General features: G+C 45.5%; 1 protein-coding gene across 3 annotated transcripts in view; it reads left to right on the forward strand.

Annotated features, from left to right (window-relative positions):
• The window catches only part of IQGAP2 (IQ motif containing GTPase activating protein 2), a 305783-nt gene continuing 288926 nt past the window's right edge, over positions 1 to 16857 (forward strand). Inside the window, exon 1 of one of the 3 annotated variants that reach the window (XM_055536607.1) lies at positions 1 to 329. In XM_055536607.1, coding sequence (XP_055392582.1) covers positions 284 to 329 — 46 coding nt within the window. In that variant the 5' untranslated portion in view covers positions 1 to 283. Of the gene's footprint in view, positions 330 to 1104; positions 1231 to 5758; positions 5979 to 16857 lie in introns of those variants that run through there. The other 2 variants (XM_055536609.1, XM_055536608.1) reach the window with 2 other exon arrangements.

Here is a 16857-nt window from a genome sequence, read left to right on the forward strand (position 1 = left end):
GGGCCGGGCTGGAGGGAGAAAGGAAACCTGCCCGGGAGGCGGCGGCGGCGGCCCAGAGCGAGCGAGGAAAGAGAGTTCACTTTTGCCTGGGTGTCAGCGCGCGGCGGCGGCTGCGGGCGCTGACGAGGGCGCACCGAGCGAGCCGGGCGCCTATCTCGGGCGGCCAGGCGGGCACAGCGAGAAGCCGGATACGAGCGCGCCGGCGGGGCGCGGAGCGGCGAGCCTGGCCAGCGAGGGGAGCCGCGGGGGGCGCGCCCCGGGCGGGCCCCCAGAGCCTCGCAGGATGCCCCACGAGGACCAGCCGTCCCTGCAGAGACCTCGCTATGGCTGTAAGTCCTCTGGGCGCGCGGGGATCCGCTGACTTTGGGGGCTTTCACCCCGAAGGAAGGCTTGGAGAAGCCGGGGGAGCCGAGTGCGCGCCGCAGAGGAACAGGGGGGCAGCGGCTGGGTGGCTGGCAAAGTTGGGAGTTGGAGTTGCAAAGGCTAGTGAGCGGCGTCCTCCGGCTCTCCCCACAGTCATAATACCCAGCTGGCACCCCAGTCCCTCCCCCTTGCACACCCCACCGTGGTGCGAGGCAGAACTGGGTCTGCGCCCTGAAACACACCGAGTTGGGGGTTTAGGGGTATCAGGTGAGGATCCCGCGGAGCTCCCAGCCATAGCTGGCTCGGGCCAGGGGGTGGCGTTAGGGACCCGATTCTTCCAACTCAGAAGGGGAGGAAAGTTTGCTTGTGGCTACAGGTGGGCTCCGTTAGTAGTGTGCCCGCGCATTCTGCTAGTGGCAGCGTCGGCGTTCCTGGAAGGCCTGGCATCTGCTTCTACGGCGGCTCCCTAGAGCTTCACCTGGGCCGCCGGAGCTGGGAGTCCTTTCCTGCTGCAGCTGAAAGCTGCACCTCCGGTCCAGTTCCTCCCACCCCGCCTTCCCGTCCCCCGCCTCCCCTGGGCCCTGCGGGGACTGTGCGGCGCGCCGGAGGATTGCAGCGCCGACAGGACGCGGCGCTGGGCTCCCTGGGATCCGGTTGGAGCCGCGTGACTTGAATGAGACCCTGTCGATTACCCCGCCAGGGGCTACCGTCAGAAGGACGTAAGGCTGATCGTTAAGTGGATAGAGCCAGATTAGATCCAACCACGTGGCTTCATGTGCAGAGTTCAGAGTCTTTACAAAACATGTGCCAGGAAGTATTTCCTTTAAAACAAACAGAAAGTTGGCGCGTTCCCTCTTTCTCAACAAGGTTGGTGAACCCATGGTCGCGGATCACAGGTTAATCTTTTGCCCGGGCTGGCCTTGGTGGCAGGGGTAGCAGGTTTGGGTTAAGGTGGTGATTCCTGCTGCAAGTTTACCTTTTGTGGTTCTGACTTGTCGTGAGGGCCACAGGCTTGCCTCATAAAAAGGGAGTAGTCAGCCTGCTCACCCTGGCTTCTCTCCTCTGGGCCTTGGAAGGGAACATCAGAGATGAGTTTTCCCAGGTGACCTTTCCTGTGTTAGCCAGTGAGGAGTCAGCTGCGGCCTCTGTCCTCTAAGGAGATGCATTGAACACTTAACCCCAGGCCTGCCCTCTGCAGCCTGAGTTTGCACTTTGCTAAACCACTCAGAGGGCAGAGTTCCTTGAGCTGGGATGTGTTCATCCAGAGGATGTCAGCCATTCACCAGATTGGTGAAAGTCCTGGATATGTCAAGCTCCCAGAGCGTCTGGCAGCTTCATTGTGTCAAATTATAAGATGGTCACAACGTGTGGAAACTAGGCGAGTATGCATTGAAAAAGGGGTTTTGATGTCATATCTTAAACCATGATCTGTTCGGTGTTGTGCCTTGCTAGTTGAGTGTGCTGGGCAAATGTACAAGAACGCAGTCCCTTAATGCTGCATTTCCACCCATTTCCCTACATGAGCATCTGTGATGACGCTTGGTTTTCATTCAATGCACCTGTGGTTTTAGAGTGCTCCTAGACTTGGCTGTCAAGCAGGTTGAGATCCCACAAGTGTGAAGGGCATTCTGTGTAGCCACTTTCTTTGGAAATCCTTGTCTAACTTTACTTAGGAGCTTGATGTAATGAGTGGTGTACCATCTATTTGGAATCCTCCCCAGGAAGGCATTCTTTGGTCACCTGACATAGTAAAAAATGGAAAGTAGTTGCCAATTTCCAGACTTTATGACCACCCTGAACTCTTAAGGCTTTAACACAATAGCCTATTATGTCCTTTTTTTTTTCTATTATGTCCTTAAAATGAACACTTCTATGAGTTTGATACCAGATTCATAAATGGTGTATGTTCATGGATTCTTTTTATTGCATTAAATATCATTATTTTGTTTAAAAGGTACAACATCAGCTGAATGAAACCTCAGATCAACAGCTACACTTAGAGATCTCCTGAACTAAACGGCACTGATTGAGTTGAGTGTCTTGTTAGAGGAGGTCACTTGCTGTTACCACCATTTTCCTCCAAGTAGGTCTAGAGCTGAAGGTGGTATGTGTATAATGTGTCTGCCTGCTCAGTCGTGCCCAGCTCTTTGTGACCCGGTGGGCTGTAACCTGCCAGACTCCTCTGTCCATGGGATTCTCCAGGCAAGAATACTGGAGAGGGTTGCCATTTCCTCCTCCAGGGGATCTTCCTCATCCAGGGATCAAAGCCGAGTCTTTTGTGTCTCCAGCATTGGCAGGCAGATTCTTTACCACGGTGCCACTGGGGAAGATTTGTATCATACACATCGTATATTTCAGACGTTCTCTTTCATGGAGAAGTTAGAAAAGCAAACAGGCTTTTCTGTTCTGTTTGAGGACAAATACCACTTAGAGAACACAGCCTGAATGCTTTTGACACGCAAGGTGTAACTCACAGGGAGCTTACTGTGTTGCTATGTTCTTTCATTCAGGATAGTCCATGTACTTACTCGAACGATACTAGTGCTGGTCAGATACTATTTGGTGCTGTACTTTTGGGTTTTCCCCTCATCAGATGCAGACTGAAGGAAGTAATTGTTCAAACTGGGGGATGGGCGATCACAAAGCAATGAGATAGTTTTCCTAGTGGACAAACAGATGGAAAAATGACTTCACAAATATATATATGTATATATTTTTATTAAATACAGTTGATTTATAATATGTTAATTTCTGCTGTACAGCAAAGTGATTTAGTTATATATATACATTCTTTTACCCACTCCAGTGTTCTTGCCTGGAGAATCCCAGGGACGGGGAAGCCTGGGGGGCTGCTGTCTATGGGGTCGCACAGAGTCGGACACGACTGAAGCGACTTAGCAGCAGCATACATTCTTTTTTGTGTTCCTTTTCATCATGGCTTATCACAGGATATTGAATATAGTACCCTGTGCTTTACAGCCTTGTTGTTTATCCATATATATATATAATAATTTGCATCTGCTAATCCTAAACTCTCACTCCATCCCTCCCCCACCCTCCCTTCCCCTTGGCAACCACAAGTCTGTTCTGTCTGTCCTCACAAATATTTTTAGTCATAGCATCATTTATATAAAATGATGCAAGATCTAAATTCTTATATGTGTGAGGATGTTCATAGTTTATTTTAAAAATGATGTCTAGTAGAATACACCTTAGTGTTAATAGATACTACCTAATGTCAACTATCCACGCAAAAGGGGACGGCACAATGTATTAGAATATATGGTTTCTGGCTTTCTGGGCCTTCTGTCAACACAGGACTGAAAATAGTGCTTTGGGCTTTTCACAGAAAGAACAGAGGAGAATACAGGATTGTATTTGCTGTGTTGTATTATAGGGCAGTGCTTTTTCTTGTTTGTGGGTTTGGTGAGTTATGGGTTCAATGAAACCTCGAACTATACCAAGCTGGGTTCATCCCCAACATTTAAAGATAAGCAGACTCCCTATTGGGATATATATATTCTCAATATATACATCCTATATATATTGTAGTAATTTCAATTCCAGTGCTGCATATTCCTAGTAAAACATATTTGAGACTGGTCTTTAAAAACAGCTCTTTGGTAGTTTGAATTAAGCTGTTTTATTTATTTTAGGTCTGGGCTGATGTTCTGCCATTTCTCCTCCCCTTGAATTGACATTTATTTCTGTAATTCTTGTACAAAGTAAATTAACTCAGTTCAGGGCTGTTATGATGTCTCTCTTCTCTACCAGGCTGAGGGTCTGTGAAATACCACATCGTGTGTTATTCTTGAGGGATTTCTCAATAAGTTCTTCAAGGTTCTCTTCTCAGATTTCTGACATGAGAGATTGCTAAAGTATTCCTGATTTGCACATTGGTGCACTGAATTAAAACTAAATAGGCTTCTATTTGATCCTTGCTTCTTCCACATTGGCCACTTCCTTTGGCAACCTGTGAAGTTATTTTTTGAGATGTTGTTTAGTCGCTAAGTCATGTCCAGCTCTTTTGCAACCCCTTGGATGTAGCCCACCAGGCTCCTCTGTCCATGGGATTTCCCAGGCAGGAATACTGAAGTGGGCTGCCATTTCCTTCTCCAGGGAATCTTCTTGACTCAGGGATAGAAAGCTGAGTCTCTTACATTGGCAGGAGGATTCTTTACCACTGAACTACCAGGGAAGCCCTTTAAGACATTACTACAGAACTAAACTGGAGTATTAGCTCCCTAACACAATTCTGTAGAGCTGATGTGGAAACGGGAAGGGTGAAGCCGCTATACTAATTCAGACATGAGTAGAACATTACAACCAGAGAGTCTTTCTACAGTCAAAACTAAATTTAAGTGGAACTTATGCTTAGATAATGATTTGCAGATAACTTTCATGCTCTTGTAACAAACTATGATGTATTTGCTTTGACACGCTGCCACCATGATCTGTCAAAAGTTTTCTTCCAGTTATTTGACAGTTTAAAAGACCAGCCATAGCAGAGAGGGGTCTTGTGACTAAGATGATTTTGCTCATCACTGATGATCCAGTCAAAGTTTAAGTGCCTCGTGTGGGTCAGTAATCAATGTATCTGTGCCAGAAACTGTGGTTTTCTACCCTCTGCAAAATCATGAGAAATGTTGTAAATGATCAGTGTTTCACTCTTTGCTTCTCTTAAAGAAGTGTAAAATCAGCCCAGCATGGGTGTGTTTGTGTCTGTGATGCAGGGGAAGGTTCTGGCTGGTACTTTTAGTGTCTGATGCTCTTGTCTGCATGATGAGATTTCCAAATCACCTGGTGACTGGTGTGTTTCGGTGGTCGGCACTACTAAGCTTCTTATTGCTTTCCCAGTACTAGAAAGTTAAGTTCTGAACTATTAATCTCAGGTGTATAAAACAGGATTGAATACACCTGTGTTTAAGGAGTTCCCTGGTGGCTCAGATGGTAAAGCGTCTGTCTATAATGCGGGAGACCTGGGTTTGATCCCTGGGTCGGGAAGATCCCCTGGAGAAGGAAATGGCAATCCACTCCAGTACCATTGCCTGGAAAATCCCATGGACAGAGGAGCCTGGTAGGCTACAGTCCATGGGGTCTCAAAGAGTCGGACAGGACGGAGCGACTTCACGTTCACTTCTGGGCAGCTTGGTTCCAACAGTCTGTCTGTGTTTTTCTTCGCAGATGGAGGAGGGGTGTATGCAGTGTTGCCCTGAGATGCAGGCTGTAATAGACAAAAAAATCAAGTTCCTCCTCCAGCACTAATGTTGTGGTTAAGCTTTTCAGAAGGTGCTTTCAGGTCACGAGCTAAAGTGTTCTTTTAGTACGCTTTTAACTTTAATCACATATGTCCTCAGCCCCAGTGACTTGTTTGGGAGCATTTAAGCTCCTAATACCCAGTTTGTTGGAGAACTTAGTGTTGTTTCAGGCGTTAGCGACCCCCTTTTTTCTCAAGGGAACCATTAGTTTGCTTTTGCCCCTCACCTTCTCACGGTATAAGCTTTTCAACAGCTCATTTTCTTTACAAGGCTAGTGTACAAGCGGATCTAGCGCCTACCAAGTCTACATGGCAACCAAAGACAGACAAAGGCTATTCGACTTCTGATCTGAGTCAGGTAAGCCCTACAGGGTAGGCACGCCAGCACATGGTGTGGAGTTGAAGTTGGTGAAGTTACCAAGTGCTTGTGTGTTTCGTGTGCCATTGTTACCGTTTCCTTGTTATTACCTCTGAGAGGACCAGTGGTCTTCCCTAAGCTGAAGCCCATGACACTGTCTCAAAACCGCACAGCTACCCGTGACAGGGGGTAGGGGTGCGGGGGTTGGAAGCCGATACTTCCAGACCGGTCCATCTTTCTCACCAGCTGCTGCCAATTTGCCTTCTCTGACTCATCCAAGGAGGTGTCCTTCCTTCTTTCTGTCTGTTTCAGGTGTTTGTCCTGATTTTATCAAACTGCAGAAACCTATGGCCATTTGGATAGTGTGCTCTTTTAAAACTACTCTTTTAAAAGGTGGGCAGGATTCTCTCAAATTTATTTTACTCTTTAACCGCCCTCCCCCCGCCCCAAGGAAAAGCATCAAAGAATACATGGGCTTTTTATAGAGTATATCCTGGCTTCATCCAACCATTTTATCTATATGTAGAGACATCCCATCTCATCGTGAGGCACTGAAATGAAAGAAAGACTTTTCCATAATATAATGGTATGCTCCAATGATTCCAAATAGGATGATTTGTAAAACACACTTTATTACATGTTCTGTGTTAGTCACTCAGTCGTGTCTGACTCTTTGCAACCCCATGGACTGTGGCCTGCCAGGCTACTGGCCATGCGTTAAAGTCTAGGGTTGATGAGAAATCAGACAGAAGTTTGTAGTGGGTTGACTGACCAATAAGCTACTGCTGTTTCACTTTACCATTCCATTCTGTTTTTCTCCCTTAAGAGGCAGAACAATGTCAGTGGAGTGGCACAAGGTTTGGTATTGAGTAGATGTGAGTTTAAATCCTGACTTGGCCCTTAACTGCCTGAATAGCCTTGGGGTTTTCTCCTATACCTTGAAGGATGATGTTTTGCATTCCTGTGACATTGGCCAGTGTTCTTGGCAGTACAGTTCAGTTCAGTCGCTCAGTCGTGTCTGACTCTTTGCAACCCCATGGACTGCAGCATGTCAGGCTTCCTTGCCCATCACCAACTCCCAAAGCTTGCTCAAACCCATGTCCATTGAGTCGGTGATACCATCTAACCATCTCATCCCCTGTCGTCCCCTTCTCCCGCCTTCAGTCTTTCCCAGCATCAGGGTCTTTTCCAGTGAATCCGCTCTTCGCATCAGGTGGCCAAAGTACTGGAGTTTCAGCATCAGTCCTTCCAATGAATATTCAGGACTGATCTCCTTTAGGATGGACTGGTTGGATCTCCTTGCAGTCCAAGGGACTCGCAAGAGTGTGCAGTCCTGGCACATAGTGCTAAACACACAGTGGTGATTCTAATAATCGAGTACCTGATGCGTACAACACACTGGGGATGAAGGAAAATGGTTACAGCCTTACACTTTATAAGAGTCTGGAAGTTGAAGAGTAATGCCTCTACTTTTATTGGTGTACTTCCAAATTCCGTGGAAGCGAAGACACAAGTGACGGATTTGGATGGGGAAATGGGATGCCTCATGAAGGGTGTGACCACAGCCTTGAGGGAGGTCAGGAAGGAAAATGGAAAGGCATTCCAGTGGGTCTGTTGCGTGGCTGTTTTGTGGGGTTGATGTTTAGGTGGTGTGGGTAGGTCCTGTGGAGGGAGGGGTAGCCAGAGGGGAATTTATCATGGAAGCCTTTATTTGTAGGCAACAAAAGACAGTGCTGTCTTGAGGAGAACAGCTTAATCTAGTCTCTCCCTGAAGAATCTTTTTGTTCTTTGAGAGTTTCCATTAGATTTTATGGACAGGTGACCTGGTGAAGTGGGGGATGGCGCGAAGGTGGGTGTGGTTGGAACGCACAGTGCCTGGAGCAGCAAGAGGGTGGGTGAAGTTTGAGTGTGTGTGTGTGTTCGTGTATGTGTTGGGGGGTGCCCTCTCTCTCGTTGCTCAGAGGCTGCTTCATCGCGCTTCTATTTTTACTGGTCAGGTTTGTCATATAGTTTCACTTAGGATAGGATGGATGTAAATCCTGATGATGGCTCTGGAACGGGTGGCATCCAGCGAACCCAAAGAGAGGTAGATCTAGAGCCTCGCTGGTGCCCAAGAGATTCCAGCCAGGTAGACAGCTAACTCTAAACCATTTCAGAAGGCAGATTCTCTGAATTCTCTGAACACAGGTTTTTTTTTTTTTTTTTGAAGAGAATGTAGTTATAGCCAGGCAAGGACCTTGACAACCAGACTATCTAGGGGGTAGGGCTTCTTCCACCTCTCCCCAATTTATACAACTCATCCTCCCATGACTTAACGATAATCTTTCTTATCAAATTTCACTGGAGATTTAGGGCATCCACAAGATGAACATCTCAGTTTGAAATTGGCAAATACCGTGTCTCCAGTTCATGAGCAGGCCCTCCCGTTTGACACTGCTCTGCCTGGACTCTCGCTTAGTTTTACCGTCATGGGTTGTGCGTGGCCCTTCTTTCCAAGGTGCCCAAGGCACTGACAGCTATTTCTCCAGTCAGTGCAGTGGTTTTCCTGGCGTGGCCGCAGAGCATCCCTGAGAACCTGAGGGAAAGGTGAAGTCCCTTCCCCACCCAGACCAGAAGCCCTCCAGGCACTCCTGATGTAACTTCGGATGCACTGGTGCTCCAGTGCAAGGGTGAAAAAGCATTCCTAATACACAGATTACCCTTTCCACAGGGCTGGCAGGTTTTTGTCAAGTAAGTAAAAACACATGAGCACTGGTTACTGAACACTTTATTTACAGTATTCCTTGTGTGTTTGATTTTGAGCACACACAAGCACTGCATACAAACCCTGGCATTGATTTCTGTCCAGGTTTGTGTTTACTGTATAGGATCTGTTTCAGTCTGGCTTTAAGGTTGCTTTTCTCCCTTCTGGGAAACAAATGTGATTTAGATGATAAAGTCCCAAATCTCCACTGACTAGGGATTAAGTGACGTCAACTCCTTAGAGATTCCTAGGGGTAGGTGGTGCTCTCTGGAGCCTTCGGGAAGGCTGAGTGAGCTGGATAACCTGTTTGTGTAATAAGGAAGGTCTCAGCCCTGGCCATTCTGGACTGCAATCCTTGTAGGTGTGGGTGGGGCTGGACAGTAAGGGTTGGAAGATGTCTTCTTCTTCTGTTTTTTTTTTGCCCCTCCAGGACAACTTAAAAGTATTTTTCATTCATTCCCAACTTTGAGATCAGTTGAGTATGTTAGCAGAGATACTGTTTGATAGGAATTAGTGCATTCAGACCGTGCCCCCATTACAGGAAACTATTGGTCTGTTTTTTCTTTTGCTCTTGTTTAAAGATAGGACAGTCCTCTGATTTTTTGCTTAGGATCCCCAAAGAGGATGACTTTTAATTGTTCGCCTTTTCCTATTCCTCCTGAATCTCTAAAGAAAGACATTTTTATGTCTTTTTTTTTGTTTGTTTTTGCAAATTAAGGTATATTTGTTGTTGCTCAGTCACTAAGCCGTGTCTGACTCTCTGTGACCTCATGGGCTGCAGCATGTCAGGCTCCTCTGCCCTCTGCTATCTCCCCAAGTTTGCTCAATTTCATGCCCATTGAGTTGGTGGTGCTGTCCCACCATCTCATCTTCTGCTGCCCCCTGCCCCTTTTGCCTTCAACCTTTTTAAGGTAGAATAGTTCCCAATAATTTCGCTTCACTTTTCTTATTTTATTGCCTGATTGTGAACTCAGTCTTACATAATGTTAAGGCAATTCCTTAGTCATCTTATAAATGGACTTGATTTGCATGTTACTGAAGCAGCAGATCTTTGAAATACTTAAGTAATGCTTAGGTTTAGTACCTACCTGGTAACCTGGAATCCTGGTACCTAGGAAGACACTCAGACTGTATTTGCTGTTACAGGTTTTGCTTAGAGTGTCAGCATGGCATTGCTGGTCTGAATGAGGAACTTGTTTCTATTATCTTTAGTTAAATTAAAAGTAATCTCAAGAATTTGACTGCCAGGCAAGTATTTAATGTTGAGTTTAGACTTGCCTGCACCCTCTGTGGAACCTAGGCAAGCTACTTTAATTTCTCTGTGCCTCCGTTTCCTGTCCTGTAAAGTGCCGATGGGAAAGTGCGTGCTCAGAGGGTTAAATGATTTAATGCTCTTTCAGAATGTGTCTCCATGGCATCAGCACTTGAATGTCAGGGGAGGGGTCTTGCCCTCATCTCTGCTGCTTCTTGCCTGCCTTCCCACCTCATTGCCCTCATCTCAATTTAACAGAAAATGGATTTAAAATCTTGGCTCCACACACGTTTTTAAAAATTTACATATAATTAATGCTATAAACATCCTGTGCTTTCTTGAATGTATAAACTCATGGGAAATAGTTATCTCTGTGGAGGCGGAGTTGGTCTGTCAATTTGGAGACCAAATTCTTCTTCGTGTATACTAAAAACAAACAAAAGCAAACCTAACATGCTCTATTGTTGAATGTTAACAAATAAGCTTGGATGATGGGTTGGATTTTGCACTGTCTTTTGTCATCTTGAAAGTGGTTGTGGGACTGTCACTAACATACCGGAGTGAGGGATTGTCGCTCTGCAGTTACTCGGCATCCCGTTACCCCCTTCAGGGTTATGTTGATCATTGCTGTGGGTTGGAGAGCCCAAGCGTTTGTGACAGTATTGAGATGGGAAGGAACTGTTTGAAACAAGTGTTAATCTTTATGCCTAATTCACATTGTGGAATCTGACTTCAATGAGAGGGTCCTCCAACCTTCTGGTCTACCTAGTGCTGTGGGGATTTAGAAGAGGGGTTGAGGAAGTATGCTGGTTCATTAGACATCCCTTAGGCCTTACTGCCTCGAGAAGGGTAATGAAGCTTTAGATTCATGGGCCTAAAGTTGAGGTGAAGCTCAGCCTATGGGCATAACTGGGATGCTGGAGGCCTTGGATGTAGAAAATCTTGGCTGCTGCTTGTGTGGCCCCACAGTCAGATTACTCGTTCATTCTGCCTTCCCTGCTTTCTTTTACCAGTTTTTGTGTTTTTTTCCCCCGTACCAATGTTTCCTATTGACCCTTCTGTATTAGAATTAGCCAGACTTGACTGCTTCCTCCCTGGGTCCTTGGGTATGTCCATCATTTCCACATTCTTTACCTTGGCCCGGGGCTGGCCAGGCAGGCTTCACAAGGTTGGGGTAATAAGTCAGTTACATCATCAGTGTCATGGAATATGAATTCTCCTTTCACCCACTCCCTAAACTCTCCTCCCCTCCCCATATCAAATCCAAAGCCTTGCTCATACTGAACTCTTAGAAAGTTTTTCTGAGAAATGATCATTACACAGCCGATACCAGTAGGCTCTTGGTTTTGTTCTGTATCTACTAATGAGTTTTATTTTCCAAAGGAGAAAATATTCATTTAAAGAGAATGTATAAAGAGACAGTCACCTGTCCACAAGAACCAGGGACACAAGAACCCTTTCCTTGCTTTGGCATTGCTTCTGGGGACAGTTTCAGAGTTCTCCTCCTCCGTTCTGCAATAGAATATACGGTGTTGTCAATCTGAATCGGCCTGCAGTTGGGAGGATTGTGCTTACGTGTTATCCTTCAAAGTAGGCTCCGATTGTGACTCTTCGCATTTGACTAGTGACCTCTGAGAAAGAAATGGAGCTTATAGTGTGGTTCTCTGTAGTAGTTTTGAAATCTCTGCAAATGTGCACCTTTGATCTGTTGAGTAGGACAAACAAGATCCAGCAACCAAACAGGAAGACAGACTTAACCTGTGTACTTGTGAATACCTCTGGAAGGTTATGCAAACATGTTTTTAGAGGTTGCCTTTGGGGAGAGAAACTGAGGGCAAGGGTGAGAATGAGAATGGCAACCCACTCCAGTACTCTGGCCTGGAGAATTCCATATGGACAGAGGAGCCTGGTGGGCTACAGTCCATGGGGTCACAAAGAGTCAGACACAACCGAGCAGCTAACACTACATTATGGGAAGAGTGGAAGGCAGGGCCGCTGGGATCATTTGGGACGAAAGAAATCTCCCAGGGCCGCTCAGTATCAACAGTGGGGCACCCTCTTAGGTTAATTGCACATCTTTTGATTGTTATACATGCTGTATCACATCTCAGTTGAGAGCTCGTCTAATTCCTAGTTGTCAACCTCACTGCCCATTATAATCTCCAGGGGAGCTTCACAAAGAAAACACTCTTTCTCTGAATCCTGTGCCCTAGATATTCTGTTTGTTTTGGGGTAGAGCAGTGGCATAGATATTTTTATTTTAAAAATCTTTGAACCCTCAAAACCACAAAGAACAATGTTTTGAAAGTCCATCTCTTTCCCGTGGCTTCACCAGCTATCCACGTCTTGCCGCACTATTGCATCCTCAATCTGACAGCTTAGCCCTAAATACCTCACCCCATCACAGGCCAACAACAAGAATATTCTCTTCCACAGCCCCCTCCTCAGTACCACCAGTACCATGCCTTCAAGTCCACCATCGACTTTTAAATTCTACATGAAGATTTTCCTCAACTGAACTTAATAGCCTTTTTTGGGGGGGTGGGGGGGGTGGGGGATCCAGGGTCTGGTCAAGTTTCTCATGTTTGTTTCCTTTGGCTGTAATCCCCGCACCCCGTCTATCCCCACCAGCCTTGCCCATGCTGGCACTGTGCTTCCGTTCCCTATCAGTTCAGTGACGTTGAATCCCCTAAGAAGCACAGGCTCATTTCCTGGCATGAATGCCTCCTGAGTATCAGTGTTGCCCCCCAGTACATCAGAGGCCCACTGTGTCCACCCTCTTACTCCTGGTGATGAACAAATATTTTAAAAGATCTCCACAGGAGGTTTCAGGGTACAACCAAGATTTGAAATTCATTTAATTAATTAATACCCCTTTCTGTGTCTGTGCATTTGCCGTAAAATACACTAGTTAAAGTTTACTATTTTTAAGTGTAAATTCAGTGGTATTAAGTGTATTCACATTTTTGAGTAACCATCACCAAAACTTTTTCATCTTCTCAAGCCGACACTCTGTCCCCATTAAACAGTAACTCCCTCATCCCGCCTCCTCCCACTGCCTGGAGCTCACCTCTCTCTCTCTCTGGTTTTGACTACCCTGGATACTCCATATAAGTGGAATCATACAGTCTGTTTCCTTTTGCAGCTGGCTTGTTTCACTTCACTCAGTGTCCTCAAGATTCATCCAAGTTGTACCATGTATTAGAATTTCCTTCCTTTTTAAGGCTGAACAATATTCCATTGTACATATATACCATATTCTATCTGTTCATCTGTTGATGGGCAACTGAGTGGTTTCCACCTTTTGGCTATTGTGAATGACGCTGCCATGAACACAGGTGTACAAGTATCTGTTTGAGTCCCGGCTTTCATGTCTTTTGTGTGTGTGCCCAGAAATGGGATCACTGGAATATGTGATCCAGTTATGTGATATATATGTGGTCCAGTTATGTGATATATGTGATCAATATGTGATCCGATTTAAACTTCTATGTTTAAATTTGGGGGGAACTGCCCCACATCTCTCACTTTTCAGTTAAGTGAATTGAGGAAGCCTCAGCAGGGTCACGTATCTTCAAGTTCAAGGGCGAGCTCAGTGAGACTGCAGGCCTCTAGGCTGTTCAGATCACCACCACAAGGGCATGATTGGGTCCTTGTCTTCTTCATAGGGGATAAAGACCCAGTGTCTGGCTGGGGCAAGATTTATTTCTTTGCAACCTCAAGTGGAATGCAGGACAAGGGTTCGCATGTAGTATTTCATTTACATTATGTCTAACTTTTAAGAGAGTGTAGTTTTTGATTGATAATTTAAATAGTATTAGTCCATAGACAAGAGTCTGTCTTTGAGCTCTGTAAGTAGTGGATAACTGGTTGCCTCTCTGGGATGTGTAGGATTTTTAAAATAGAATATTATTTTATTTTGTTAACCTGGCTCCTCTAAATACCGTTTACCCTTGAACAACACAGGTTGAACTGTCTGGCCCCCTTGTCCCTGGATGTTTTCAAATAGTAAATATTGCAGCAGTACATTGTCCTTGGTTAGTTGAATCCATGGATACAGAAGGGCCGACTGTTGAGTTACATATGATTTTTCAGGTGCAGAGGGTTGATGCCCTGATACCCATGTTGTTCAAGGATCAACTGTATTGGCTGTGTGACCTGGGGCAAAGTCATAACTTCCCTGATTCATGCTGTTCAACTGTAAAATGGGGATAATAATAATAGTCAGACTTGAATGAATTAATCTACATAAAAATTCTGTGTCTGGTACCGAGAAGGGGCTCATTCAGTGCAAGCAATTAATGTAACATTTCTTATCAATTTCAATGATGCTATTTAGATAATTGCAATCATCCTTGCAAGTATTATCTGGAATGCTGACATTTTTTAAATGAGTTATGATTATTGTACTAGACTTGGCGTCTCCATTTGGCTGTCTTATGGCTAGCAGACAGCGGCTTCTAACTTGGTGGTTTTTACCCAGAGTGGGAGGCGGCAGGAACCTGGGAGTATGAGGGCTCCAGAACAAGTATGGGCTGAAAGTAAGGGAAGCCATTCCCTAAGGGCTAGTGTCAGTCATTTTTATGCACTGCTAGGGCCATGGAATCCAGAGTAAGAAAGTCTTCCTGGAGGATCTGGCTTAGGTGGAGCCAGGACTAGACAGCCTGCTGTTTTGGGAGACTGGTCCTCTCTGCTCTCTGGTTGGAGATGAGCTGAGCATTACAAGTAGTCTACCTCTGTGTAACCAGGTTGCTGTGTCTCAGTGATTAGTTTGGAATGTGTGCTGAGTATCGTTTATGGAGTTCCTAGGATTATTTAACAAGAGAAAATGTTGGCTTTGCAGATTAGCGTGGAAAGATTGAAACTTGGACAGTCTTATTTCAGTGGAAGATCCTGATTTTAACTCTGGTCTCTGGTTGCCGTGCACAGCCCTGAGAGAGAGATCTCTCATGGTTTTTTGTGCCTGCGATAAGGGGACAGGACCACGAGAGGTGTGTGTTGTGTACAGTTCTAAGTGACCAATTTCTACCTTTTTTTGTCAGTTTAACCTCTAATGATGCTGAGAATAACAAATACATGGGGTGCTTGTATGTGTCAGGCATGACTCTTGAGCACTTTCTGTGAATCACCCAATTTAATCCTTGTGACAACTCTCTGAAGTTGCTAATATTATCCCCATATTACAGGTGGGAAAACTGAGGTTCAGAGAGGTTAAACGTAACTTGCCCAAGCGCCCACAGATAGTAAGTGGCAGAGTCAGGGCTTGAACCTAGGCGGTGTGCCTCCTGTACCTGTGGGTAGAAGTTAAAAGGTCAGTCTTGCACACTTGGTACTATATCTTCTGGGTAAAGCATTTTCACCATTGTACTAGTGTCCTTTTGTGAAGAATTAACACCAACTGTGCAGCATAGTACAACAGACATTTATTGTCATAATTCTCTAGGCTAGAAGTCTAAAATCAAGGTGGTGGCTGGGCTACACTCTCTCGGAAGGCTCTGCTGGAGGGTCCTTCCTTGCCTCTTCCTAGCTGCTGCTTGCTGCCGACAGTCCTTAGAGTTCCTCGGCTTATAGGTGTATCAGCCCAGTCTCTGCTTCCATTGTCATATGGTATTATCCCGGGGTGTCTTTTCTTTTCAGTCATTGGATTAGGAGCCACCCTAATCTACTGTGACCTCATTTGAATTTATTGCATCTGCAAAGATCCCATTTCCAAAGAAGTTCACATTGTGAGATTCTGGGCAGAAATGAATTTTGGGGGGATACTGTTCAACTGCTCAACCCGATATAGCCATTACATTTGGGCAAAGGAAGAATTTCACACATATGAATTTTTTAGCACAGCTACTTAGGCTAGTTGTGAACAGTGATGGGTAGGAAATTCCCTGGGGTTCAAGTGGTTAGGATTTGGAGCTTTCACTACCGTGGTCCTGAATTCAATCCCTGGTCAGGGAACTAAGATCCCACAAGCCATAAGTCATGGCCAAAAAAACCCAAAAGAAACAAAAGACAGTGACATGTACGGCCAAGAGAGGCAGTGGGTTAATGGGGCTGGCTGGTGCCTCTTATTAAGTCCATGCTTGGTTATCACCAAAACTGAGATGTCGTCACGAAAACAGATGAAAGAAGGAAAAGTACAGAAGAAGCAGAGATCCAGGAAAGGATTTGAAGCATCAGAAGGCAGTGGTGCTGGGATGGGCCCTCCCTAGTGAGAGACAGACAGCAGTTTATCACCGAGTGGTTTAGGAACAAGCACCTCATAATGACAATTGAAACCCTCTCTCAGTGACTTAAAATCTATTCAGTGCATTCTGAATAAGAGAACTGGGAAGTGTGTGGCTCTTCTTAGAGATGTTTCTGTTGCGTTTACTTTGCCATGCCTGCAGGTTTAGCCAACAGGTAAGCAGAAAATAGGCTCATTCAGAAATCATTTGGTCAGGCTGGATGGCTGAAACATACATCGCTTCCAACATAATTTCTGTGGCAATGAGACTTTCTGACATAAATCCATAATAAGTTTATGGATATCCACTTCCTCTCTGCTTTGACCGATAAAAGGTCAGAAGTACAACTTGGAGCTTATCTGTAGACTTTGTGAAGGGCGTGTACATTGCTTTTGGTATATTTATACCCTTCTGCCTTCATCATTCTGTCTGCTTTTATTTTTCCCTTACCTGACTTCATTTCTTGGTATTTATAGATTCCCCACCCCCACCCCAACATAACTTTTTGTTAACCTGCTCAAATCCTTTTAGGAAGAAAGCAAGATGCAAGTGAAGTGTTCATTTGATAAGTGAGCCCCTTGGGCTGGGCTCTGCCCTCAGAGAAGTGACCTTCTGATGGGGGACATGGCGCAGTGTCTCAGAGCCCTGGTGCTATCGCTCACC

This window comes from Bubalus kerabau, chromosome 10, assembly GCF_029407905.1.
Source record: "Bubalus kerabau isolate K-KA32 ecotype Philippines breed swamp buffalo chromosome 10, PCC_UOA_SB_1v2, whole genome shotgun sequence".
NCBI classification, from domain to species: Eukaryota; Metazoa; Chordata; class Mammalia; order Artiodactyla; family Bovidae; genus Bubalus; species Bubalus kerabau.